This window comes from Drosophila biarmipes, chromosome 2L (assembly GCF_025231255.1).
Source record: "Drosophila biarmipes strain raj3 chromosome 2L, RU_DBia_V1.1, whole genome shotgun sequence".
NCBI classification, from domain to species: Eukaryota; Metazoa; Arthropoda; class Insecta; order Diptera; family Drosophilidae; genus Drosophila; species Drosophila biarmipes.
In genome coordinates, this window is record NC_066612.1 from 15,235,626 (window position 1) to 15,256,709 (window position 21,084).

At 41.2% G+C, this 21,084-nt stretch overlaps 3 protein-coding genes and 1 long non-coding RNA gene across 4 annotated transcripts; 2 read left to right on the forward strand and 2 right to left on the reverse strand.

The window, feature by feature from the left end:
* The first annotated feature begins 237 nt into the window (after positions 1-237).
* LOC108034093 (uncharacterized) lies at positions 238-20,673 on the forward strand. Its single transcript, XM_017108860.2, is given in 7 exon segments — positions 238-873; positions 3,754-4,319; positions 12,016-12,224; positions 13,142-13,277; positions 17,550-17,812; positions 19,095-19,245; positions 20,042-20,673. Coding segments are annotated over 6 exon segments (1,245 nt in total). The 5' UTR covers positions 238-873; positions 3,754-4,243; the 3' UTR covers positions 20,452-20,673.
* On the reverse strand, positions 6,999-8,230 carry LOC127010693 (uncharacterized). The gene is made up of 2 exons (XR_007763410.1): positions 7,712-8,230; positions 6,999-7,561 (listed from the first exon to the last, which is right to left on the reverse strand). It is a non-coding gene; the product is annotated as an uncharacterized LOC127010693 (long non-coding RNA).
* LOC108034096 (uncharacterized) lies at positions 9,024-9,527 on the reverse strand. Its single transcript, XM_017108862.3, has 3 exons — positions 9,453-9,527; positions 9,237-9,389; positions 9,024-9,169 (listed from the first exon to the last, which is right to left on the reverse strand). Exons 1-3 carry the CDS (start codon positions 9,481-9,483, stop codon positions 9,081-9,083), a joined length of 273 nt encoding a protein of 90 aa, XP_016964351.1. The 5' UTR covers positions 9,484-9,527; the 3' UTR covers positions 9,024-9,080.
* LOC108034095 (glutamic acid-rich protein) lies at positions 12,310-12,978 on the forward strand. The gene has a single exon (XM_017108861.2). It carries the CDS (start codon positions 12,429-12,431, stop codon positions 12,903-12,905), a length of 477 nt encoding a protein of 158 aa, XP_016964350.1. The 5' UTR covers positions 12,310-12,428; the 3' UTR covers positions 12,906-12,978.
* Positions 20,674-21,084: the final 411 nt, after the last annotated feature.

Here is a 21,084-nt window from a genome sequence, read left to right on the forward strand (position 1 = left end):
GGAAAATGGAGAGAGCCGTCTCTCTGGCGCGCGATGTCGCAACCTCAGACAATGCGAACCAGTTTGTGCGTTCTGCTCGTTTTTTATCCTGATATCCGGTCGTCGTTTTCGGGCTCGGGAATTGGCTCGTGTGTGTGCTTCCGGTGCGCGGTGGTGTGCGGGGGTGTGCGTGCTGGGCGCCAAGTAAAAACCAGGTAATAAGGAGAGCGAAGCTTTTAGTCTTGGTCGGTTGTCGGTGCTGTGTGGTTGGCGAAGGCGTGTGCGGCAATCCTCGATTCTCGATTCTTCGTTCTCGATTCTCCGTTCTCCACTCCAGTGCTCCAGTCCCCGAGTCCCCAAAATCGCGCTGGAACCGAAGACACTCGTGCGGACGTGCGACTGTGTTGGTGGCTCATGGGCGAGAGTGTGCTTGTGTTGCAGTGAAAAGGCAAATTATGAATAAAATGTAGCACAGAAAAATATGGGAAAAACAAACACAACTCACCTTGGCGAACTGGAAAACTAATCTCTATCCCCCAGTAAAAACTCCGCATTCATTCGCATCAGCCAGCAGCAGGAGCCTCCCCCCTTTTCCTACTTAGTTTGACAAATTAAAATGCATAAATTATGAATGAAAGTACCGTTGCGTGCGTGACAACCAATCATTTGTTATTATTATGCACGTGGGCCAGCGGAAAGGCGAAAACAGTGTGAGAGCGAAAGCTAAACTTTGCTAAAACACCGACACTAACCAACAACAAAAAAAGGCACCACCCCCAGGAACTCAGACGGTGGGCGAGACCTTCTTTAAAGTTCTCTGCACAAAATAGAGCAACACAGAAAATAAATATATAGGGGAAAAGGCATCGTCAGCAGCAGAAATAGCAGCAATAAGTGAGTATAATGCGACATACAATTTTCCTCATATTTCTCCAGGGATTTTCCAAGCCGAGGCAGAGCAAGCAGCGCGGCGACAAACCAACACACAAATTGTAACTTAAAGTTTTATTAACTTGGCGCGGACCTTGGGGCCAGTTCAATTTGTGCACACGCCTCAGGTGTCAACATAAATTATTATAATTATGAAATTCCATAGCCGGATACGGGCCAACAGCAATAACCAATAAACAAGGCACAGCCAAGGACACAAGAGTATCGACTAACAAGGGGTTATTGTTAGATCCATAATTGCACGATAAATAAACCAATTCAATGGGTGTTAAGGACTTAACAATATTACTTAGTTACTTTCTTTTGGTCTATAACTCTTTAGCATTTTTACCAACTTAAAATTATTTATATAATTAGACATTTGTTTGTTAGAATTTCTTGGCTTCTCCCTCTTAATTATTTTATATAGAATAAAATTGAGAGAAACAGAGCACCCTTATAAGCCCTATAATTTTGACCGCAGCCGTGTGGGCACCTCCACTTTCCGCCGTATATATGAAATTCCCGTACAATACCAATTAATTTGAGTCGCTGAGCCGGGCATTCTCTGTCCTGTCTTTGAGTTATGGCCTTTCATTAGTCTCATTTAGTTCGAGGCAGGCCAGAGGGGAAGTCGAGGCTGAGGGCAGATGTGCTACCAGCACATCGTTAAAGTCCTGAACTCCAGCGTAGGTCAGTACCACGGCTGACTGGTCTTTATGGCCTTATCAATTGACACTTAAAACTTAAATATCAAGATAAATAAAGAGATTTCCGCTCCCCGTATTGGGGAAATCATATTTTAGAGTTCCGGCAGGCAATTTTCAAATTTATTTCATTGGTTCAGGCTTAATGGTTGCGGTTATGGGAAATAAGGTTTGTATTTATCACGAGGACAATAAATATGTGCCATATTTTGGGAATATAATACTTGTTTGTTTGCTGATTAAAACGATTTTATTTGATTGATTTATTTTAGCCCATCATATATGTTTGAGGGGCTACTTTTGTGATTTGTAAGGATTGCAGCTTTTTTTAAATCTTGTATGATAATTTGTATTAAATGAATCGTTCAATTTCTTTTTTCTTTCTTTGCTCGTGATTGTGGATTATATTTATTATCACAAAGATAAACATTTTGATTAATTTTCACATCACATAAAAATTATTCTACATTTTGTTACTGCTTAGTTTCTCTGCTTTCTGGGCTAAAATTTTAAAGCCGACTTCTGCCCCAGAGCACCGACATCAAGGGCCGTTCAAGGCCCCAGAAAACGCCAGCTCACAGGCACCCACAATGGCCAACACACACACCCTCGCACAGAGGGCAATGCCAGTCATTCAGTCAGTCAGTCAGTCAGTGAGGCATTTCTCGTATGGCCATTCAGTCAATTCTTCATTCGGCATTCAGAGGGCTCTCATGCAAGGCGCTTAAGCCCCTGTATGCCCCTTTTCCCTCGGTGCCCCCAAAAATGGTTGCTTGTGTGTGTTGCAACAAGCCATTGGACATGGCCTTACAGGCAAATCTGTTTAAAGCGTTGGCCAAAAAAGCGCTTCTAGAATGTCACAGGCAGGGAACTCAATTTAAGGGGAGAATTTTGGGAGCACAGATTTCCAAGATGTGAGTGACCTGCGGTGTCTAAGTCCGCTTAGACCTTGTTCTCCGAATATTTGCATATTTAACAAGCCAGCGCCATGCTTGCCACATAATTAATTATGCAAAAGACTCGGCTCGGGAGCCAACATCAAGTATACGCAGCGTGTGTGTGCCCGGGGTCCGACTCGACTATTTTGCATAAGCCACTCAACGTTCGACATGTGACTCGGTGTGTGCGTGGCTCTTAAAATAGTTGACAACAAGGTGCTAAAATTATTCATGGCCTCTAATTACAAAACATGATTTTGGAAAACTTGCTGCCCAAAAGGCTTTCACAGATTTCACATTTTTCCCCCAAGTGCCAGCCCGTAAGCTTGCCGGGAGTTTTTGGTTTTAATTGATTTTATGCAAATTTAATTCTGCCTGCCTGAGAACAATTACACAATCGCAGCCATACAATATTATTGTTAATTTATGCCTTTGCTCAATGATTTCTGAGCCTGAGCCCTGGCCTCTTCCTCAGGGCTTTCGCTTCGGAGAGCATTTAATTCAAATTAACAGTTATTGGCCATAAATTGTATGATTAATTCATGTGATTCCTTGTTTCTGAGCGTTGACAACTTCAAACGATTGTCTTTCTTGGCTTCGGGACATTTCCAACTGGCGCTTTGCGAGCTCTGGGCTGTTGCTAAATGCCTATTTCAAGTATTCAATGTAAAATTCATGGCACTTGGGAATGCGTAAATAGTTCTGTAAATTATAGGTCAATGCGACAAAGAGAAGAAGGCATTCTAGGGATGATGGGCTTTAATATTATGGTTTTAAGTCGCAAATTATCCAAGACTTTTGACATTTTACAAATTTTGATTGATTCATAGAATGCACTACGTATGATTATTATATATTTTTCCAAGAGCAATTATTTAATTCCATTTTATCGACTTGAACAAGGCATATTCCTCCTCGCAGAAGGCCCACAAAAAGCAGGTATTAAAATAGCATTAGGGAGCCATAAATAAGAAGTCACTGTTAGGAAACGAGAAATAGATACCGGAAAAATTAATTGGTAACCAAAAATAAATGAACGCAAATGACAAATTACCTTTACCGCGACGAACACAGAAAGTGGTAAGCAAATCGGTTATTTCAATGATTGGGTGTAATGGAAAAACTTAATTAAATGACAAGAGTAAGCTTCAACTACAACTATAAGTATTCAATATTTCATTGTTTTCTTCTATTTACAGATTGTCTACGGAAACTTTTGCTGATGTTTCAATTAAATTTTCTGCGTTGAGGGACACAGAAAAATAACGAAGCAGGAAACTAAACCGAAATAGGAAGCAAAACTGGGAGGGCAAATACAAATAGTGGCAGGACATAGCATGTAAATGTGACTGGCCATAGATGTCTCTGTGTGGGCGAGCGCTTAATAGGAAAAGCAAATAGCAACGAGCTCATGGAAAATAAATATAAATAAGCCAACGACAACGACAAGCCGGGCAACAAGAAAAACAATTGGTTGACGCTTTCCCTCGTTGACGGTCAAGGAAAATTTATTGCATTGCACAAATGAGACAAGAAGAAAACGCAAACGAAGCAAAGGCAAACATAAAAAAGCGCGAGCATGGACAAGAAAAATAACCGAAAATTCCGTAACAAATTGAAAAATTAAAGTTTCAGCCAAAGGAAAACTCGCAGGAATATAAGCCAAAAAAGAAAACAAGGATCTGCAGCATGGATCCTGCAATGAGCAAACGATATTTCATCGCCCAAGGCATCCTCGTCATTCTGCTGCTCCAACTTTGCCGCGGTAAGAGAAAAGTCAAAAGTTTTCAATAACCCCAAAAATTAACTTTGCCTTCCTCGAAATATTACTCATTCGCCATGTGTTTCCCCGGCGAGATAACTCATTTGAAATTTATTCCATAATCGATATTCGAAAGCCTTTCGAGGCCTGGTTAAGTTGCGAAAGTCGGGCGCAAAGTCAAGGCTGTCAGGTCGCGAGATAAATCCCTTCTCGAAGTCCCTTCCGCCCTCAAGACCTTGCTAGGGCGTTAATACACAACAAGTTTGCCACTGCCACCACTGCCTGTTATTTATTTTTAATTAAGTTCAACAAACTGCGGAGCAAAAACTAAGCAAAATTAACTGGCAAACAAGCGAAAGCCTCGGTTAACCACTCAAAAGCGGAATTAGTAAGAAACTTTACGCGAAGATGATAGAGATGTCAGAGGGAATGGGTTTTAGACACCCTATATATTCTCCTCAAAAGAAAATTCGGAAAGGGATTAAAGGGAGACATATTTTATGGAAAGTGAAAAAAACATTGCCATATTTTTGAAACTAAGTGTAATTAATACTGCTTTAAAATGAAAAGCCCTGAAAACAAATTATAACTACTTAATCCCCTCTGGCAGAGCTGAAAAACATTCGTTATTTGTGCTAAAAAACTCAATATCCGTTTGAATAGCCGTCACTTCGCAGAGCTAATGAAACTTACAGTTGACTGAACCATAAATTAAATTCAATTATTTGCACATCTTTCATTAGCGCCAGCCGCAATTAATACATTTTATTAATATTAATTTTTTGTGTGTGTGCGAAAACCTTCAACTTAATTAGCTTGATTGCCGGCGGGCAGAGCGGGAAAAAAATAGAAAACTCCAATGAAACTTTGCCGCTGCCGCATTTAATTAAATAAATAAACATGCTCAAGATTTTTGCCACTTCCGTTGCCAGTTCCTTTTGCGGCAGAGTTGTCAAAGCGAAAAGTTTCTGTGGCAGATCTGTGTTTACTATTTAACTTAGCTTCCCTACCATGCTCAATTGCGACAGCGGAGCGAAATAATAATGACTGACAAACACAATTTCTGTCTAGACAAAGGGGGGAACTGAAATGATTATTATTTGCTGGCACTTAGCCGGCTTGGGTTCGAGCGAGCGCCGCCTGAATTATAGATAGAAATCTTATTTTCCTATTATGAGGTCACGTACGCCTGCCGCACAGAGGGGAAAATTCTGGGAGCGAGCAACAAATAATGAAATTAAGTTAACGTGGCGCACACTTCTGGCCTAATTGTAGCCAACAAAAAGAAAGGCCAGCGATGTCCGAGGGAAGTACACATTTATTGGCAGCACATGAAACTAATGTTGAGCGACACGCACTCTCCCCATTTCCCGATACATCCCCTTTATTCAGTTAATGAAAGTTCCTGCAGACGCCAGGCACTTGAGGTCCTTCGAGTGGAGTTTATTAAAGATTTGGCTCGGTTTGCTCAGGCATCATAAATACCTATAAGTATTATTAAGTGCCTTTCTAGCGATTAGTTGGGGTTAAAGTGTTCTTGAGGGCCCATTCAGGGGCCCCAGTTAGGAGGTGCCAACAGATTGTCGGCTTTTGTAAGGGCTTATTGGCCAACGGGATGAATAGTAGGAAGGTGGCTGTTAATTACCTTTAGATTTTGGCGAACATGATTCGTATGGATGGATGGATTTATTTTGAAAGCCCTTTAGACCTTCCAATTTATATTATTTTTAAATATTTAATATAATATGTGGCAGATCATAATGTGCGTAGACCCCCCCCATTAATCACTGAACCCCAAAATCCATGTTTTATTTTAATTGAATTAACCAACACTCAGGAGGAGGGGAATGTGTGTATTTGCGGTAATTGGCTACGTAACGTCTTTGACATTATTTTGCAGGGCGCTGTGCGTTCTAATTATATTATTACAGCTGTGACTGCGAGGAGTAATTTAATTGATTTTCTAATTAAAGAAAATAATGTGCATTATGCATGCCCCTTTGATGGACGACATAGCTTGACCTGATTAATTTGTCATTTCGGCTTGAAGCCTAACACAATTTGGGGTAATTATGGGGAATAACAGAGGGCTGGCGTGAAATGAATGGATTTGTTGACAGACGTATTTGCAAGGATTCAATTTGAAATCGGTATGGAAATCGCCTGTTTGGCTTTTCGCCGTGCTGACAAATGGCAATCATAAACATGGTCAAAGAATTCCCTCAAGCCAAATCGATGGCGAAACTTTGACTTTATGCGCCCTGCGATTAACCATCTAGCAAGAAACAGACTCAATGGATCCGATCGATTGTTGCCAAGTTTCTTCTGCTCCCATCTCTCCCTATACTTTATGTCATATTTTTTGTTTTCCTCTACGGGTTTTTCCTTTTTGCAAAATATGCAAATGAAAGTGCGCCTGCAATGCAGCAAAAACTGAGCTGAGCTGAGCTGACAACTGGGAGCTGTTGGCTTCGGTGGCCAGAAGGGGTTAAAGGGGCGTTGGGCGGCCCAGGGGGAGTGGCAGACGTGCTCCCGTTTTCCGACTGCAATGACAACGACCAGGACAAGGAGGATGCACTGGTCGTCAAAGGAAAAGGGACTACGAGGAGAGTGTAAACAGAAACATTAGCTATATATATCATATAGGTAAAAATAAAGTAAAAAAAAAATATCATATAAAAATGGTTTTAAAAATCTTTTATTCCGAATTCGTGCGAAATTAAACCTTGCCTTCATTTATTCCACTTTTTCTATATCTTTGTTTCTCTTTATTATTGAATCGTAATCATATGAATAGAAATTATTACTTATTGCGTCAATTTATTACTTTTTATTTTTTCTATTGTTAAATGAGTCTCGAAAGAATCACTTTTTGGTGCAAGTAATGGCACCCCTTCCAAGGGTATCAGGCCAGGGCTCAGACTGCAACTGAAATAAAGACGGGGACAGGACTCTAAGCTGGACCGAAAGCCAACGAGACAGACGGTCGATGGAGGACGCTGGGAGGAGACCAACTTCCGCCTCTGATTGCAGATTAAGCACGTCCTAGGCGTCTGCCTCGGATGAGAAAGGGGTCCAGTGGATCTGCGGAGAATGCTGGCGGGGATTGATGCGTATTGATGCTGCTGGCGTCTGCGAAACATGGAAAAAACATCTTTATTTGCTCAAGGCTCCGCATCCGGTCCCACAACCCCTGAGTAAGCTCTCCAACCAAGCCGCATCATAATTTTCTTGTCTCCTCTGGGCTGTCTGGAAAAATTTGCATTGTAAGTGAAGCCTTGGCAGGGCCGTAAATTCTTGGCTCGGCAGCCCTTCGAACAAAAAAGCCCCCCTTTGTGGACCGATTTTCCAATGAGTTTTCAATGGACTCTAATAAAATTAATTGCATTTTGCACTTGCCTGTCGAGTTTTATTGATGGTAGGAGATTGGCAAGGGGCGGAGAGTCCAAGCTGAGCTGAGTCGTGTGACAGTCAGATTTCCAATCCAAATTGCAATTGTTCTGCCGAGAATTTTCCGGACTTATTTTTTCCGGAGGATCAGGGGAAAAAAATTGCCGAGATTGATGCACAATGTTTGCATTGTGTAACTAATCCGTTTCAGTGGGCTGGTACCATCGTCATTTGGTTTCTAAATGGGATTCTGGCTAAATATGATATTTCTTGTATTTCTATTTGTTATTGTTTTCAAACAAAACTGGCATACTATGTTGAATATTTGTTACATGGGGCACATCGAAATATGAATTAGATTGCACAAGATTGACTTTATGGAAATTTTCTTTGTCAAAACTTTTGTAAAGCAATAGAATTTCATAAACATTTGGATTTCCACAGCTTTTCATTGAAATATCAAATAACTTTGGAGCATGAAATATTCAAACATGTAATCTAAAAATTGAAATACTGGCTAAAAATTTTGGGGTAAAGTATTTGAGTGATTTGTATATTGAGTATTACAATATGTTCCAGGAATTCATTAGCCAAACAAAATCAATGCCTTGCTGGTGCCCTCTTGAAAATCGACTACTAACGAACCCTTGAAAAATTCATTAGTTTCTTGTGAATACCACCCCCCCGGCATATTATTTAGACGACTGAGGACACTGCGCACCCCATCAAAAAGCCATAATGATATGCAAAGCTAAACTTTGCTCCGTAAACTTCTGCACTTGACACCCATCCCCAGCAACTCATTCCTCCCCCAGCATTGAATTAGATTTCGAGCACAACTAAACCCCAAAAAGGAACTCATTTCGGGCAAGGAAACGGGAGGCGGACAACTTTTGTCTGCGGCTGACATTTGTTGCCCTCGGGCGGCAAATGAAATCATTTAAAAATCAACAATAATTAAGTAGCAAACTTTTGTCTGTGACGGCAGTCCTGCAGTTCGTTTTAAGGTGAACCGAAAGAAGTGCCGAGTGATCCATTTTCGACCGTAACTATGACGTTTACACGACATCAAATGGAAAACTTTACGGCTCCGTCGGCGTGGCAATTCCACCTTGGCTTTCTGGCACTGTCTTTTCCTAATTAAGCTCGGGTTAAATGCCAAAACTTTCCAATTTCTGGCCTAATAATTGGCCGCTGGGAATCCGTGACTCAACTACCTGTGGGTGTACTCGGCTTGGGGTAATAAAAAGTGAGTTTTGTAGAGAACTGAATTTTATCTGTAACCTTAGTCTAAAAGTTAAAAAGTCTTATGAAATGTTTGCTTGTAATATTTCTTATTTTATATTATTTTTTAATATTAAAAAAACATCATCATTAATCAAATGTTATGCCCGGTAAAAAAGTGCTGTAGGGACACGTTTTTGCAGCTTTGGGACAAGATCCAGATAAAACTTTTTTCAAAGCTGTGAATTTGTCATGATTACATTTTTTTCAAAATTCTTAAAAATAAATATTGTTCCATTTACTTACGTGGCTTATTTTCATTTATTGTAATCTGTTTATGAAAGTCTAATAAGCAGCGGTTGTACAATGTGTAACTGCAATCTTCGTGAACAACACAAATGGGAGTGTCATCGCGGAGGCAAGGTTGAATCGCACTCCAAGCCATTCTGCAATTCACAGCTGCAAAAGAAAAATAATTAATAAAAAGAATTTAAAAGTTAAATAAAATACTTTTAGACCTACCAATAAGAACTATACCGATGTAAAGCTTCATCACAAAATGTATTAGCGTAGCAAGATTGAAGCCTTAGTCAGGAATAATGTTATTAAAAAATAAATAATTAAATTGGCAACGGATAAATTTGATTAGGGCAAGGGGTTTTTACTTAGTTGTCCCTATGCTAATGGGTTTGCTTAAAAGATAACGTCTTCTTTAAGCTTCTAGAAGATTCATTTGCAAAAGGGTATAAGCCAAATTAAAAAAATTCTTACAGTCAAGCTGGAATTTCTTAGGAATTCCCCGTGCCCCAAGGATGTTTTTCTAGTACTTCCTTAAAAATTCTCTTACTTGTGCGGCGAAAAAAGGAGCGCCGAGGAGTTTTCCACTGGCAGGCTCCTTTTTGCGGTGGAAACCTTTTGGCAACGCACTTTGTTTGTCTTCCGCCAAAGAGTCGGCAGTAAACAAACTACTGGAGAGTGCAAAATGGTAAATTATACTTAAGCCGCACACACAGGCGTGCTACGTGGATTCCACAAAGTGTCCACCAAAGCGGAGCCACGCACCGGCCGGAAAAAGCAGCTCAAACGACGCCGCCGCCTCAAAGCGGAAATGCACTCAAAGGAGCAAAGCCCACGGTGGGCGTGGCCACTTCCTGGTTACCCACCGTTTGCCGCAACATCTACTTCTACAGCCACAACATCGTCATCGGCTTCAATGGCGGCGGTTCTCCTTTTTCCAACCTTTGCGCATTGTGCCCTCTTTTTGTTTGTTTGTCGCTGCGTTGGCGGTTGAACGACCACAAAAAACAGGAAATCAGAGTGCTGCGAGGACTCCAAACTTTCAATACCCTGTAAAAACATAGCTCTCTGCCGCTGTCAGGTGGTGCTGATATTAGAAAAACTAAAAATAATACAATTACAAGTAAAATAATTTAAAAAATAAAAAAATTAAATTTTAAAGAGCACTTAAATTAATTTAGTTAAGTCTTAAAAATTGCGAAATTAAGTAACTATTTTTAATACGAATTTTTATGAAGTCTTGAAATCTCAAGTTAAAGTACATGAAAAAATATTTTCCATTAGAATTCGAAGTAATTTTTCGTAAATACGTTATCTCTATAAATTTTGACGAGATAGAACTGTTTGACCAATTCTTTCCAAAAATAAAACACCAAACTACAAATACCTCTTAAGACCTCTTTCTGTTAGGTAATGAAAGTCTGGCCTTATTTTTAGGCCCACGCGGTCCTTTTCTGGAACCACAACAATTGTATTTTTAAACATTATTGCTTTGTTATCTGTGAACTTGCCCAAAAATAAACTTCGAACCCTCGAACGGACTTAATGAGAAAGTGTGGTATTTGCTTTGTCTATTTCTGATTTGACAGCCAAGATATTCTCGTACTTGTGCGTTGGAATTGATTGAATTTCAACAAGGCGTTGACACCTGAATGTAAAAGCATAGGCAGGCAAGGGAATTACATTACTGGTTAGGATGACTTAATAGAAGGTTTTGTTTTAACTCACCTTTCAGTGTTTTGTGACGCAAGACTAGCTAATTGAGCATAAGCAAAGCACAAAAGTAAAGGTTAAGTAAATTCTGTTACTTAGTTACAGGTGTGTTTATATGACAGGCGTTTATATTTCGATGCAGATTTGTTATAAAGAAACCTTAAGTTTGTTTTTTGGATGGGGATAATATTAGGGATTGGTAGGAAAAAACTTATTTAACCAGTTAATTTCAAGGAAATCTTGTTTATAAATAAATTCCCCAAAGACTTTTAGTTTATTTTACAACATTTAATTCATAAGATACTTACTATAAGATTAAAAAAAGTTTAGCTTGACTTCTTTACTTCCCTCACCTATGTTTAATTTTTTGAAAATCTAAATGCTTGGCCCTTTAACATAAATGATTATTCAAGTGAGCTGTTCTGTGGATAGGAATTTCTAATCGAGCACCTAATTCCGTTTAGCAATACACCAACCAAAGCCTCATCCGAGAGTCCTCCGTGACGGGTTAAGCTGCACGTTTCACTCTGCCTCACGGATTGCCCCACTTTCGAACTGCTCATTTCAGCCCTGCAATATTAATTTCATATCTCGATTTGCGTGACCCAAATTGCCCTCCCAGTTGTGCTCGGGCCTACCACAGTTCAGTTTTCCGTCTTTGTCTTGGGCTGTTAAATAAGTTGGCAACTTTTCATTTCACTGCAGCATTGTGCCGAGTGCTGAGCTATGTTGCCGGGGCCCCAGAGCTTTCCACTGCCGGCACCCTGGTAGCTTCTTTGCCTGGGAAAGGACTTTCCAACCAGGACACGTTGCTCAAGTTAGTCGCATTCACTTTCCCTCCCAGCCAACTAACCATTGTGTTGGCAAAACAAAAGCGCATTGTTCTAGACTGCGGAGGGGGAGGTTCCTTCGATTTCCTTGACTTTTATGCACTTGCTGCAAGTTATTTATGTCCTGCCACTGGCATTGAAACCGCGAAGCCACCACAGAACTAAGGACCTATTAAAGCGCCACTCTGCCTGCCTGAATTTCTAAGGAACAACTATTTGAATTTCCCTCCACTTTTGTCTTGCAGAATCCGCGGAAGGTCTGACAATGACCGAAATCAAAATCCCCAAGCACATAATGCGCCATGAGGACGCCGTGCTCGGCTGCAAGTTCGATCTCGACGGGGAGTCACTGTACTCGGTGAAGTGGTACAAGGATGGCTTCGAGTTCTATCGCTATGTGCCCAGGGACATGCCCCCGGGCCAGGTTTTCCCGCTGCCCGGAGTAGATGTGGAGGTAAGAACTCATCCAGAGACTTATATTTTCAGAATTGCTTAAAGTAGCTAATAGTATTATGTTACCTGTAAATAAAGTGCAAACCTAACAGATCCAAGCAGGCGTTCTATTTGCTTCTGTCGTAGGCAAAGTTTGAATTTTATAAATTCCATTTTTCGGAAGAGAAAATTCTTGAGTTATTCTGTTATTTTGGTATGGTTAATAATGAGTATTAGGAAATCGAAATTGCTGCAGTCGCTGGAGGAGTCAGTGGCACCCGTCGACCACGAGGACGTCGTCCGTTCGATTGCCGACCAGATCCGCCAGCCTCTCATGGATCCCATTGAACGGAGTCTGGGCTACAAGGCGGATCTGAGCATCCTGCACCTAGAGGATGCCATGAAGTTCAGGGATTCGATGGAGTCCTTTCACATTTCACCTACAGCCGAATCCCTGGATGAAGTGATGCCCGTAAAAGATGAGGACCTCGGAGAGATGTTGGAGGCCCTGACGGAGGTGATTCTTAATGAGGCTAATGAGGGCGAGATGGAAGAGGAGGAGGAGGATGAAGATGTAGAAGAAGGCGAAGATGAGGATGATGATGATGAAGAGGATGAAGACCTGAACAATGCCTATGACAATGGTGAAGAAACAAGCAACAAAACAAGGGAAATCTCAGATCAAAATAAAAACTTATTTTAAGGAAATAAATTTAATATTTAGATAAGGATTTGCACGAAATAAATGTAAGATTGGCTAACTTATAAAAGAGAAATTTTGTTGTATTTAAATATTTCTAAAATAGATCTAAGCATATATTTTTTCTTATTTAATATACTTTCTGTAAAAAGTAATACCCAATGGTTTTCCATTTTTCGGGAGCTCTCACTTTTGCCTCATCGTTTCTTGACCCCATTTCCCTTGCGTTTTTCTTGCAGTTGCAAAACTCGACGGACGTGGTTGTTGTCCTGCGCTCAGTTAGCCTTCAGTCAACTGGCCGATATCGCTGCGAAGTGTCCGGCGAGGCGCCTTCGTTTCAGACGGTTTCCGGTCACGAGGACATGATTGTTGTGGGTAAGTGAAAGTGGCCAGCAAAAAGCGTGCACACCGAAAGGGTGGGAGAAAGAGCACGCCATGTGGGGAAGGGAGAAAGCTACTGTTTTGCAAAACAAAAGAATGAGACAGCGAGAACCAGAACTTGGCGGAAGAAAAGCGGCAAGATTAATTGCAGCGAGCGAACTAAGCGACGAAATGTAATCTGTTATTCTGGAAATATCCCTGTCCTTCTCTCGAACGACCTCTCTCTCTCTCCTTCACTCCCCATCAGCCTGTCTCTGTCTGGCCCACTGCGAAAATGTATAAAATATTTCACATTTATTTAGTTTATGCACGGCATTGTTTCTCGCTGCGATTTACAAATTCTCGAGCAGAAAACCTGTGCCAAAAAAGCCAGCGGGCGCAGGAAGACAGAGATAGAGACCGTGCGGAAGAGGGACGGAATGGATTTCGGCCATCCTTTTTTCCTGGCCAACACAGACTTCCAGTGTGTGTGTGTGCGTTCTTTGTATTGTATTCCTCTGGCAAATTGCCCATGTACGTGATGCAATTCTGTTGCTCACTTACAGCTCGGGATTTTTCACAGCCCCAGACTCGCTGGCCCTCTCTTTCGCACAGCATCTCCCCTCTCTTTCGCCCGGTCTGCAACTTAATTTGAAATTTTTGCACAATCCAACAAAACATGGCGCAAAAATATGACCAAACGCAATATGAAAAACTGCTGCGGAGGAAAACTTAGAATAAACGTGTTTAATAACAGTGGAAAGCGAGCAGAAAGCTTTACTCAGAAGAAGATATAAATTTTAAGTTTAATCAGACACTTTGGGATGAGCTTAAAGTGGATCTGCACGGGAAAGTATAAATAAAAAAGGCAAGAAAGATTTATTGAAGCCATGCTTATTTCCTTTTCTTCTGACAATTTGTTAGCCTTGAAAACTAAGAAGATATCCGCGCTAATATATATAGTTTTAAAGAAATAATAAATATTTGCTAATAGATTTGCAAATAAAGATGGCTAATTCAATCAAAACTGATGCAGAATCTACAACGGCGTTCTCAAAACGGATTAAATGCGCAGCATATCGACACGTATCTGACCCGAATATCCAACTGGTAAGCCCCATAATGGTGATGATGTTTATCAACATCAGTTGTCGGCACAATTGTTTGAGCCAGGTAAATTTCACCTTCATTTCCGCCCACTGGACTGCCGAGAGGGTTCCGGAGAGGGGCAATCAAAATTGGTATATCGCATAATTATGCTAACTAAATATTTCCTCAGCTGGGGAAACAGAGAGGAGGAAAGTCCACCAATCAGAGCTTCCGTTTTCAGCTGGAAATTACTCAATTACGCTTAGACTTTAATGGGCAGGAATAGGAGGAGGAAAAATTCCGATGGGTTGACGGGGAAAAGCCGCTCTTCAGCTCAGATGTAAGCGGATTAAATCAGAGCATAATGACGACGACGATTTGCGGATCAATAAACCTAATGAATTTCTGAGCCGGAAAAAGTGGAAAAACTTGATGCCATCAAAGGGCAAACGAGAAAGTAAGCCAGAAAAAGAAATGGCAGAAAAACACAGATAAATAGAGAAATTGGCAAAGGGATGAATTTAAGCTGCCTTCTAAAAATCTCATTTAAATTACCGAAATAAGTGATAGAACGCATTGGTTCTTATTTTTGTATTGTGACCGAAATAATGGAAGGAAATTACGGTTAGGAAGTATTTCCGACGCCGAAAAATGATGCAGTTTGACCCGTTTCCTTTAATTAGGCCTCATTAACTGGGGAGTCAACATATGCGATAACTGCAGTGCATGCGCGGAAATTGAAAATGTGGGATTTCAACGGGTGGAAACGCGCGAAAATGGCGGAAAATACCGGCGCCCCGGTGCTGCTGCATATGATGGCCACATCCGGTCGGGAAAATTGGTTAGGCGTAATCTCGGAAATACCTTCTAAAGATTCACATGTGGAAATTTGCTTGCCCACATGGTTAAAAAGAATTATTTTAAATGTCACCAAAATATCAGTAGTCGATAATGATAAGGAGACGGATTTACAATTTGCACTTAAGGTAGAAATTCTAAAATTGCCATTGATCTGGCATCTAGTCGAGTTCATATTTATAAAATGCAATATTTCGTGCTTTTTTGCTTTAAGAGAAAAAGTCCTATAACTAAGGTCGAGTATTTATCAACAATTAAAGCCACCTTAGCTAACAAAAAATACTTAGGGCTAGTTGGAGTTCTTTTGTAGAATACTTTGGCAACTCGTTTCTTTTCAATCAGTTGCGCCCCCTTGACCCTTTTGTGTGGATGCGTGGACCAAAAAGCTATTAAGGTGAAAAATTGTTAGTTTATTTAGGCATCCGATTTACTTAGATATTTGTTTCAGTTGCTCAATTGAATCCATTGTTCACCCAGGGCCGGCACAAAAACGAACCCCAGGGCACGACCCACGCAAAACAAACTGGATCCATGTTGATCCCTTGTCTGAAGGCCCTCGGAGGCAAACAATGCCGGACAATGGCGGCTAAAGAATAAAAATGCCCAGCAATTATTACCAATTGATACTGTTGCGGAGCCCAGGAGGGGATGAATGTAAGTCCCCTGCCCCCTCAACCCGCACGACAACGGAAAATATGTTGAATATTTTGCCAAATATTAAAGGGAGAAAAACGTAAAGGAGTGCCACAGAATATCAACAGCTTTATCAATGTCAGGACAGAGTAAAAATAGTCGCTGGAAATAATAATTTATGCAGTTCAGTTCGGTTAAGCCGAACAATAAGAAGGCCAAAACGGAGTAAAAGGAGGAGAGGACAAAGGAAAGTGTCTTGAAGGAAAAAGGAATTTCTCCTGACCCTTTTTGGGGCACTTCTATACAAAGAGTCGCACAAATGAGTTTGCCTATTTTATTTAACAAAAAGCTTACATTTATTAATGAAAAAGAAGTGAATTAGGTAAATAAATAAACAATTATATAATAAATAGATATTACCGAGACTCTATTTAGAAAGATGGATGTAATAAATAATATAATACTTAAATAGTTTGACTAGGGCATCAATATGATTTTTTTTCCAATCTAAAATATTTATTTAGTGGAAATAAACCATCAAGAAAGGTTACAGTGTATCCTTCCTAAATTTTCCTCATCGTCTTCGCTTCGTATTTCGCAAAGTCCTGGCGCAATTATTACCATTATTAAGGAGCGGATGAAAAAGTGTGAAAGAAATATTCTTTTGTGCGATAAACGTTGAAGTTTCCTTTCATTTTCCTAAACTTTTCATCAGTGCGAAACTATCGATTATGTTTAATTGAAGTTTCGCTTTAGTTTTGTTCGATTTTCACAGTTTTTGACCCAATTGGCAGGCAGCCAGGTCGGCCAGCAGACATGGCTTTTACCCCAGACCCCCCTTTCCACCACTTGCTCCCCCATCGTCATTTGTCCAGCAGCTGGACTTCATGGCCATAACACAGTGACCCACAAAGGAAAAACGACAGCAACAAGAAAAAAATCAAATGCTACAACGCACAAAAACTGCACACTATGGAGATGCATTCGACATTTTTGGATATTTATTATTTTCAATTTTATTTGGGCTTTAACGAAATTAGCATGTCCTCTTTGTTGCGAATGGGAATCTATTTAATTGGCCACTTGATGGCTGGAAAAAGTTCGCAGCTGGGGATAGAATTTTGGTGGAAACTAAAACCAAATTAACCGTCAATCTTGTTGGGAATACAACTTAATTTGGGATGGAAACTAAATATTTTTGGTTTTTGGGAATACAATTCTGCACAATTAAAATGAGCAATTTGTAGATTTGTATATCTTTATTTTTACATAATTATTGATAAATTAGAAAACACAAACAAATGATTCCACAGCGAATATTCATTATATTCAGCTCTTCAAAGCATTATCTTAAATATTACCATTTCATGTTGGTATAGATTTATAGGCCCAACCATTGAAATTTTAAATGTAAAATACACTTGCTCAACGAAAAAATTACTTGAAAATGAATGAAATTGCTTTGATTTTTCGGTTGATAAGATTTTTCAAAAATTTGAATGAGATAAAATAAAAAAAAATTGTCGTATAAAACAGTGCCGAGTTCATTAAAGCTTGAGTTGTTACCCAGAACTGTTAAATTTCAAAGCTGAAGCCGGGGTCTCACAGACGGCTACCCAACCAGCTGCTCCACTTAGTGTCCACCTTATCCGACAATCCAGTGATAGCCTGCTAATCCGAAACCTCTGCTCTCCGCCGTAATTGCAGTGACTCCAAAGCACGGACCACAAATCACGGGCGGACAGCCGCGGTATCAAATTGGCGACATGGTGCGCGTCAATTGCACCTCGGCGGCCTCCAGGCCCGTCTGCCATCTCAGCTGGCTGATTAACGGGATGCACGCGAACCGCTCGCTGCTGCGACCCTATGAACCCCTGGTCGTGGGCCGCGAGGGGCTGGAGGTCGCCCGACTGGGCCTGGAGTTCCGGGTGCGCGGATGACATTTCAAGCACGGCGACATGAAGCTAAAGGTGAGTTAATACCTGCGCTTTGGCAATCGAACGATTAAAGCCTTTTAGGAACGTCAAATAAATGTTTTATTTTTGGTTTCTGTTTACATAAATATTAAATATTCAAAGGAAAATCAGGAAAATCCTTTAAAAAATTATAGAAGGTAAAAGATATTCCATTTGTTTTAAAATTATTAAGTACCTTGCTGTACAGACTTTTAAAATATCTGAATTTTTATTTAAAATAATATACCCCATTTAAGAGCCATTTTTCCGGAATCGAATGTTCCCTTCAAGGATTGGCAATAAGCTGATTATGGGAACCAGGACAGGCCATGAAAATTGATACATTCATTCATCCGATATCCCATCTCTTACATATTTGGCAGCGCACTGTTGCTGTGATTCAATTTGCGACAACATAACATGGCAGCTCATGTTGATTATTATCCATTCGGACCCAGTTGGCCAGCCACTCACCCACTAGCCAACCCCAGCCCCAGCCTCTCCCCCGGAACCGCTCCACTGAGCCAGTGAGCCACCCAACCACCCAGCCACCCGCACCACTGCGAGTGCAAATGTGTGTTGAACAAGCCACAAAATTTCATGCGAACGCGGACGGCAGGCGAAGTGCTATTATGACATGGCCAGTATGAACAGTGGGCCTAGGTTTAGTCAACTACTATTTGAAACACATACAAAAAGTGAATATTAAAAAAGAATATTTGGAATTAAACTATCCTGGACTTGAATAAGAACTTTGTTTGAATTTTAATTTTTTTCTAATGGTGCTATTTAAAATGTTATACATTCATTTTTAATTAATTACACTGCGTTACATCAAAAGTGTTCCTCCATAGTTGTTACTAAACATAATTCGCTATGAATCTCAATTTTGAACTGTGTTTATTCAAAGCGATCACAGTTTTCTACCAGCCATCTAGATAAATAAATAAAAATCGAATTTTGCTACACAGCTAATTTATTGCATGAGGCCACTGTGCGCCGATCTTTGGTCACCGTGTGGGTCACTGTCCGTTTGCATATGTGGTGACGCAGGGCATGCTGGTGTGCATACTTGTATGGGTCCTGCGGAGATGTATGCGGGTCATTTTCGGGTTATTCGGCACCACGGGGAGGGAGTTAATGAAAGCATAAAACTTTTACTACGCCGTCAAGAGGATGGCCAATCCGCCATCGCCCCCCTTTCCCACAGCCCCCAACACATTTATCAATGTACACAGATTTGATGAAAGTTTCCCTGCTCTCGTTCTTGCATTTCCCGGCCATAATCCGACTGCAGTGTGTCGCCAAAATCTCCTCCGTGTACTGGCAGAGCAACGAGGAAAGCGTGGAGAGCGACAAGCACCAGAGGATTCCGGTGCTGGAGTCGCGGGAGACGGTCATGTCCAAGTCCCGTCAGTCCTTGGACAAGGCTCAGTCTTCGCTCGAAGGTGAGTGATCATCAATCATCCGGCGGTTGGTTGGTCAACAGGGGCTGTGCACTCGGAAAAATTCCCATGTCAGTTGGGACGTACAGTATTTAAGTATATATAGAATCTAAGGAGACGGTTGAGATAGTTTCCTAAAACAAGAAACAAACAAAAAAAATGAATTTTTCGATTATTTCTATGGGAAACCGGCTGGTTCCGACTTATACACTACATGCCAAAGAAAGAAGACTTTTGGGAAAGTTTCACCACGATAGCTTTAAAACTGAGAGACTAATTTGCGTATAAATGGACGGACAAACGGAGGTACGGATAGACGGATGGACGGACAGAGGGAAGGACAGGCGGACGGACGGACAGACGGAAGGACAGACAGACGGACGAACGGACGGACGGACGGACAGAGGGACAGACGGACGGACGGAAAGGCGGACGGACAGATGGACAGACGGACGAACGGACAGACGGACGAACGGACAGACGGACGGCCAGACGGACGGACAGACGGACGGACATGGCTAAATCGACTGTGCTGGTGATGCTGATGCTGACATACACTTTATGGGTTCGGAAAAGTCTTCTTCACTGCGTTGCAAATCAAAATACCCTCTGCAAGGGGACAAAAACCTTTCTTTAATGGGTAATCAAGAGGCTAGTGAGATACATTTGAACTGACTAGAGTGGGATTTTTTCCGAGTGCGCCGGCAACAGTTGTGCCCACAAAAGGTTTGCCAATCATCCGCCCTGCTCTCAATGGCCACCCCCCTGACCTTTTACCCCCTTTGAATCCACAAACTAGACAAACAACTGAAGAAGAGCCGTCGCCCTGCAGCGGCGACTTCAGCGGCAGCGGCAGCAGCAGCGGCGGCAGCTGCCTCGTCCAGTGCAACCACGGCAACACTGGCGCCATTTGGGGCGAGCTGGGGCTCATCGGTGCCCTGGTCACGCATATTAGCTTCCAAATCAATTGCACGCATCTCCCTCTACGCCCTGCCAGTCCTAATAGCATTTCTGTGTAGCTTTCGACCGGCGCTGGCAGTCGAGGGAAGTTGCTGTCAGAGGAGCAATGACAGCCGGGGCAGCGGCAGCAGCAACAGCAGCAACATCTACAGCGGCAACACCAACGGGAGCAACACAAGCAGCAGCAACATCAACAGGAGCCTCCTGTCGAGACAATTAAGCTGCGAGAAGGCTGCTCAGCGTAGATAACAATTAACCGGCGTGCAAATGAACAGCCGTGGCATCAAAAGAGGCTGCAACACGGCCTAAAACGCATTACGTTATTTGTAAATATTTCAAGTTTTGTCACATCGAGTATACGCCGTGTGAGTGCGCGGCTCGCTTAACTAGTGCATGTACATATCCATATATTTACTGTATCTATATATCACACATTTATTAGTGAGGCATTAAAACGTCGTTGTTCCTCTTTGGGCTTGTTTTGCTTGTCAGTCTTAGGGAAAATGCTCAAAGTTGTTGGCTTTAAAAATGAGAAAGCGATCGAATATTTTGAACGGTACGCATAACTGTATAAATAAATAACCTGAAGTAAGTAGCCAAAACTGTAAGATTTAAGGAACTAAGTTAAGATTCTTAAGGTATTTTAAATTTTAAGATAACAACTATAAACGTTGAATCCATAGGGGAAAAAAACAGAAGATCGATTAAGGTACTTGATTTCAATTAAATCTTAGGACGTAATTTAGCCAACAGAATCCTAGAATAAGGTGTAATTGCTACAAGTTGAAAGAAAAACATTACCAAACATAAATATTTATCAAATGAATTATGTATTTAATTATTGGGTTTTAAAATACACTTTTTCATATACATACTTTTGAA

Coding starts and splice junctions, on each gene's coding strand:
- LOC108034096 (XM_017108862.3), bottom strand. CDS start 9,483: ATGAAGCTTTACATCGGTATAGTTCTTATTG. Junction 9,390..9,452: donor CATCGGTATAGTTCTTATTG/GTAGGTCTAAAA, acceptor TTTCTTTTGCAG/CTGTGAATTGCAGAATGGCT. Junction 9,170..9,236: donor AATAAATGAAAATAAGCCAC/GTAAGTAAATGG, acceptor ACAAATTCACAG/CTTTGAAAAAAGTTTTATCT.
- LOC108034095 (XM_017108861.2), top strand. CDS start 12,429: ATGAGTATTAGGAAATCGAAATTGCTGCAGTCGCTGGAGGAGTCAGTG.